The 6894-nt window shown below is 36.7% G+C and overlaps 1 protein-coding gene and 1 pseudogene across 1 annotated transcript; both read right to left on the minus strand.

Annotated features, from left to right (window-relative positions):
* Positions 1 to 2682, minus strand: part of LOC125201236 — a 25592-nt pseudogene extending 22910 nt beyond the window's left edge.
* Positions 2683 to 4184: 1502 nt separating this feature from the next.
* On the minus strand, positions 4185 to 6061 carry LOC125188516 (beta-galactosidase 5-like). Its single transcript, XM_048085456.1, has 6 exons — positions 5923 to 6061; positions 5307 to 5415; positions 5090 to 5196; positions 4892 to 5005; positions 4551 to 4753; positions 4185 to 4471 (listed from the first exon to the last, which is right to left on the minus strand). Exons 3-6 carry the CDS (start codon positions 5171 to 5173, stop codon positions 4408 to 4410), a joined length of 465 nt encoding a protein of 154 aa, XP_047941413.1. The 5' UTR covers positions 5174 to 5196; positions 5307 to 5415; positions 5923 to 6061; the 3' UTR covers positions 4185 to 4407.
* Between the last annotated feature and the right edge of the window lie 833 nt (positions 6062 to 6894).

Below are 6894 nucleotides of genomic sequence, written 5' to 3' on the forward strand. Positions count from 1 at the left end.
TATCTATGTAACTTTTTAAAATGCAATTAATGAATTTTCCCGTACACGTGTCTAAATTTAATTCCGTATTTTAATCGTACTTTTAATTCCGTAAATGTAGTATATTTTGAATTGTTTTTATTGCGGCTGGCCTATAGCTGGCCTATGGCTGGCCTAAATCTGACGTGGCAGGTGGTTTTTTTAGTGTTGCTGACGTGGCAGAGGAGAGAATGGCTGGCCTATGGCTGACCTATGCACCATTGCGGATGCTCTAATATTGTAGCATTTAAAAGTTGAGTCTGTCTAATTACTTACCCAAGATTTTATTAAATGTATGATGAAAAATGTGATGAATCCATCTTTTTAGTTTTGATCTATCTGTAATTATGTCGCTTTAAGATAGAACTACTTAATACTTTCCTAAATCTGTAGTTATTTAGTTAACAAACTTAATTTTTTCCTAAAATAGTTACGAAAGGGTAAATATGTGATATATAAACCAATTAATCGTCATTAATGTAATTATAGATGTAAAATGCCTAAAATGTCCAATTTTGTATATACAATTTTCGTTAATTTATCACTGCCCTAATAAGAAACGTGATCAATAATTGATACGGATCTACAAATCCTTATGGCCCCATCAATAATTGCAAGCGTTAATATCAATTGGGTACGTACCTAGATGGATGTACTTAAGATTTGAGCAAAGTGACTCATCATAAATGACTTTTAATAAGCTTTAATCAGAGTTCCGTACACATTTATTCTATCCGTTCTATATTAATAGAGTTATTTTTTTAAATTTTGGGAAGTTTCAAGCTAATTAAGTTGTTTCTATTTTTATAAAAAAGTATTTCTCCCTTTTATTTTATTCTCTCTCCATCTATCTTACTTTACTCTCTCTTACTTTTTTTTACCATCAATTTCAACACACTATTCTTAAACTCCGTGACAAAAGAAATGTCTCTATTAACAAGGAACTGAGGGAGTACTTCATAATCAATTTATTAAAACAAAGTTTAGATCATCAATGCTACACTTTGCAAAGTGATGCAAGATCATTCCATAATCATGACTGAAGAGAAAAACTAGACTATTTTGATCTAGATCAGTATTTATTTGCGCAAATAACATTGAGGATGCCAATAAACAGAAATTGAATTCAAGAAACATGTAGGCGATAAGTAGGAATGGCCACGAGAGGCTTAGCTCTAGCAGTGACCAAACCAAAGTGCTCACACATGTCTATGTCCTCAGGCTTCATACCACTGGGCAGCTTCCAATAAAAGCAATGCACCAATTGCGCCACCACCAGTTTCACCACGGTCAGTCCTAACTGCAGCCCTGGGCAGCCCCGCCTGCCCGAACCAAAGGGTATGAGCTGGAAATGGCGGCCTCTCACGTCTATATCGCTTTCAATGAACCTCTCTGGTGTAAAAGCATCCGGGTTAGCCCAAACATCAGGATCCCTTCCCATGGCCCACACATTCACCGTTAGCCTTGACTTCTTCGGTATATGGAAGCCCTGGAGCTCACAGTCTTCCATGGATTCGTGAGGAATTAAGAGGGGCGCCACGGGATGGAGACGCATGGATTCCTTCACCACGCAGTCCAAGTAGTCCAGTTTGTCGAGATGTGATTCCTCAACCATGTGATCCAATCCCACCACCGACTCAATCTCTTGCTGGAGTTTCCTCATCAGTGCTGGATGTCTCATCAGTTCTGACATTGCCCAGTCTATCGCAGTTGAAGAAGTGTCCATTCCTGCTATCAGCAAATCCTGCACCCACAAATAATGTTAGACTGAAACAAGCAAACGAAGATATTAATAAGTTTACCAGGAGCACGGCCTTGATGTGGCGGCGGTCGAATTTGAATCCAGCCTCGCCAGACTCCATAATCGCCATCATAATATCAACGAAATCCTCGCTCTGCTTCCTCTCTCCACAGTTCCGAACGTGATCTTCAATGATTTTCTCCAAGAAGCCATCGAACACTTTGCTGAGACGCTTTGTTTTGCGAGTGACGCCTTGAAGATCAAGGCTCCCATATAGGGGAAATAGTCGGCGAGATTGAACTGCGCGGCCACCTCCATCGTCTCCGTGAACAGACCTTTAAACCCTTCCTCATCAAGTTCCTTGTCGGAATACTTCCTCCCGAGGATCATCAAGCAGTTCATGTCGCCGCTGACGGCCGAGATTCTGGCGCTGAGGTCAACGGCCTCAGCGCCAGCAGCCTCCTTGAGGGAGGCGACGAGGAGGCCGACCTCGGCCTTTCGGACGTGCTTGAATTGGACGATTTTGGCAGCGCAGAGCAGGTGCAATGTGCAGAGCTTGCGCATGTCGCGCCAGTAGGGGCCGTAGGGGCCGAAGACCAAGTTGCGCTGCTCGTAGCTCATGAGGCGTGAGGCGTCGTGGCGAGGGCGGCTGGCGAAGACGAGGTCGTGGGTCTTGAGGGCCAGCTTGGCTGCTGCCGGGGATGATACGACCACGGCTGGCACGAGGCCGAAGCGGAGGCCCATGACGGGGCCGTGTTTTCGGGCTAAATGGCATAGATCGACGTGAGGGTTGGGGCCGAGAAGGTGGAAATGGCCTAAATGGGAAGGCCTCTTGGGCCTGGGGGAAGTCTTTTGGTGTTGATTCGAGTGATGAGGAGACAAACGAGTAGAGTCACTGGTAAAATCGCCCATATCCTATCCATTTTCCCACTCTCTCGGTGGATCAGTCCGAAGAGAGGGAGTATTTGCTTATCATTATTTTCTATTTATTTATACAACCATTTATGTTTGTTCTCGTGCTAGAATTAAAAAAAAGAAAAAAGATATAATGGCACAGAAAAGAGAGGAACAAGCAAGTAAAGAAATTTTTTACTTTTTATTTAATTTTTTTTTAAAAATATTATTACCCATTTCTAATCTTTAATGTAATATCCTTGTACGAAATTTTTTACTTCTTTTTTTTTTTATGAAAAAATATCCTTCTGTCCTTAAAGACTATTTATGTGGTAATATAGTTTTATCCCCCTAATTTTTCTTTATCATCTCTTCTTATATCCTTCCTCTCTATATATCTCCTCTCTCCTACATCTTCTTTATATTCTTCTCTCTCTTATTTTGTTCTTTAAGATTCTCTTTTTCTTTAATACAATAATTTAGCTAGATAAATGAATGCATATTGTTAAGGAGAAAGACAAAACGCAGATAAGAAAGGAATGCAGATGAGAGAGAATAATTAATTAAAATTATTTAATTTGAAGCATTAAGAAGAGATAAGAGAGGGGATAAGAGAAGGGATAACAATTAAAGAAATTTGACAAAAAATAGTTCTTAAGGCATAACTACATTTTGGTCTATGAAAATTTTATAGTTTGATAAAATCAGATAAATGGATACATATTGTTAAGGAGAAAAACAAAATGCAGATAAGAAAGGAATACAGATGAGAGAAAATCATAAATTAATACTCCCTCCGTTCCATAGTAATGGAGACGTTTCTTTTCGGCACGAAGATTAAGAAAAATTGTGTTAGGTGAGTTAAGTAAAGGGAGAGTAAGTGTAAAATGAAAAAGGTACATAGATGAAGAGAGAATAAATTAAGAGAGAGTAAAGTAGGTGTGGAAAAATGTGTTGACTTTTACTAAAAAGGGAAATGACTCTATTACTATGGAACGTACCAAAATGACAAAACGACTCTATTACTATGGAACGGAGGGAGTAATAATTTAATTTGAAGCATAAAGAAGAGATAAGAGAGGGGATTAGAGAACAAGGCTAGGGATAACAATTAAAGAAATTTGACAAAAAATAGTTCTTAATGCATAAAGACATTTTGGTCTATGAAAATTTTAAAGTTTGAAAAAATACGAAAAGTCTTTCTATCAATATTACATCAAAGTTTAAAGACTTGTAATAATATTTTAAAAAATAGTGACCGCAAATATTATTGTAACAGAATTCAAAGGATGAAAATGTAAGTCCTTTAATAAAACAATGAATCGCTTTAAATTTTTAGTTAAGAACCCAAAAAAGAAGAAAATGGTGGCGTGCTTAATTTATTTATGCTTGTCAGCACCTTTGTGAAACTCGTTTAGGGTGTAACTGCCATAGTTATTAGAATGTGGTGTGAAAAGAATTTGTTTATTACTCTTTTTGATACAAATATTATAATTTGGCAACCTTTTTGATAAATATGGACATTAATATCTTGCATAATATTAATACATTGGTGTTTCAAGAGTATCCATAATTTACAAATCAAATATTCCTCTCTTCCTTGCATATTACATAGGCGTTTCAATAATATCCATAATTTACAAAGAATGGAGTATTCAAATTTGGAGCTTAATTATTTATAATAATCTATCCATCTAAGTCGCATATTCTATACATAAGCAAGTGATCTTTTAACAAGGGAAATCTTGGAAGCATCACCACTCAAAAACAATAAATAAATTTTGGGTGGGCTTCAGCCATGACCTTGGAACATGGTACCTACACAAACAACCATCATATTTATAAATAAAATACTAATTCAATAATAAATGTATGCTTTCAAAATTATTTTACATACCATCTTTGTGTTGGCTTCCCACATCCATCTTGGCACTCTCCTTGTCGATACGTTCCTTCGTACCTACAACCGCTGCATTGCCCCTTCGCGTAGGTTGTCCAATATCTTCCAATGCTCTGCCCGTTGATCCACACTTGCCCCTTTCCCATGCTACTCATTTCCAAAGCCAACGGCTCGTTCCCATTTGGTGCGTTGAAGTAAGCCTTTCAAATAAGAAGAGTGCTCTTATATGACCCTTTAAAGGGGAAGATGATATCAATTCTAATACGGTGCCAGAGTAAGCCCAGGTCGACGTGGATTTGTTTAATACACATTGTTATAGCTGGTCCTAACAGTGTTACCTTGTACCAAGTTAGTGGCTGTTGCCTGTTTGCTGCGAGAGATGCTTTCATCCAATCAACGGACGATATTTTACTTGGCGAATACAAGTTTATGGCTTCTCCTTTCATTCCAACCTGAAAAGCAAAAAAGGCATAGGTCTCTCATTTAAAGTTTGTGCATGATTGAAATTACAAGCACGAGTAAAGTAAAATATGAACCTTGTAAGACCGTTTTTGTTGTGACAAGTCTCGTGTACCATGGTCTAGCACATGTAAGTTAACAGGTCCGTGGCAGTGCTCCATCTTTCAAAACGGTGGCCTATGTTCTTGATATGGGAAAGAAACAATCGTGTCAGTGTAACGAAACAAGAAGCTATAGCAAGTGAACATATAATGTCTTTCATGCATTTAGAAGGAAAGGATAGGGAAAACAAACCGGTAACCCAACGTTCACACCAAGCAGCGCGATGCTGTTTACTCCAGCATGGAAATTGGCAGATTTCGAGAAAGTGAACTTTTTGTTTCTTGAGTTCCAAAGGCTGATCCTGTAATAAGGGAACATGTCATCTCACGTTAGATATCGTATTTCTTGTAAGAAAAAAGGAAAAGATTGAGTAAGTATCAATGTATCATCACCTAAGAATTTTCCATTTACAAAATGAAATAAAATGGGGACCAGATCCTTTAACTAACAGGCATCAGAAAAGCTGCAGAAAGTAAAAAGAATAAAGCTGCAATTCTAGATCTAAACCTCTAACTACTTCATCTTCTTTATCACATCTGTTCACAACCAGCATGTAGCATCAAACTTTGAACATTCAGAACAATTAAACGACTGTAACACGGATCTAAAGAGTAAACTCAACCGTGCCTGATGCTCATCTTAAAGGATCTTGCACCAGATGACATAAATCAACATTAAAAAAAATAAAAAGGAAAGGAAAATCCAAATACTGAAGACTACTAATACATGAAATTGTGATCCCAGGATTCCACCTTATTTTTCACTACTCCAAAGCATCCTCATCAAATGCATTATATAATTAATTTACCACAAATTAAAACCCCATTTTCAGCATTTCCAGCACGAAGCAGCAATAGTAGGCATAGATTTTCACCCAAAAACAACACACCCTCCTTCTTTAAAGGATCTTGCACCAGATGCTCATCTCAACTGATCACTCCTCCCCCACCTGCATCGTCGCTGATGGCCTACTCACTTTTGCTACTGATATTCCCTCTTCTGTATTTTGATTTTATTAGTCCATCTGCTATATGGACATACATGTGTCTGCCTATTTTGTCATTTTCTTGTCTGGACTAAACTAATAGAAATCCATTGGTTCCATCCTAAAACAAAACTGGTGATAGGAGGATGGGTCCGTGAGACTTATACTAGTCCAAAACCAAAAAATATGAAATTTTCGAAAAAAATATGGAGTATATATTAATGTATAGGGGATCATATTCCATTGCTTATAGCATCATAATCCAAAATTAACACCAAATCTACACCCTTAGATTTTAAAATGAGTGGATGAGATTGAACCTTACGAATTTCAATAAATAGTAGACAAAATATCAACAAAAGGGTAATATCGTCATTATGTTATCATATGATAATTTTCGTGAGGGTTTTTTTAAATCAAGATAGTGTATTACAAATATCAACAATATGACATAAGAATATCAACACTAGTATAAAAAAATATCAACACATATTTATTGAGATTTTTACATAATTTTATTGAGATTTTTTGATGTATTTGTTGATAAAAATATAGTTATCAACATTTACGAAAACTAAAATAAAAAATATCAAATTTCATCATCCGAACGTCATCGGAACATATGCAATTGAGATCTCGTTGGAATCCTTATAAAATTATCTTTAATTTGATATATTTTTTGCGAAAAAATAATTTAAATCGAGAGAGTTACGTAAATTTAAAGTTTTAAGATGATTTTAATGAGAGGGAATTGACATTAATACCCTCTAATTTTATTTATTAATTTTCTTAATT

This window comes from Salvia hispanica, chromosome 1 (genome assembly GCF_023119035.1).
Source record: "Salvia hispanica cultivar TCC Black 2014 chromosome 1, UniMelb_Shisp_WGS_1.0, whole genome shotgun sequence".
NCBI lineage: Eukaryota > Viridiplantae > Streptophyta > Magnoliopsida > Lamiales > Lamiaceae > Salvia > Salvia hispanica.

Coding starts and splice junctions, on each gene's coding strand:
- LOC125188516 (XM_048085456.1), bottom strand. CDS start 5,173: ATGGAGCACTGCCACGGACCTGTTAACTTACATGTGCTAGACCATGGT. Junction 5,006..5,089: donor AACAAAAACGGTCTTACAAG/GTTCATATTTTA, acceptor TTTGCTTTTCAG/GTTGGAATGAAAGGAGAAGC. Junction 4,472..4,550: donor GGGAAGCCAACACAAAGATG/GTATGTAAAATA, acceptor TTGTTTGTGTAG/GTACCATGTTCCAAGGTCAT.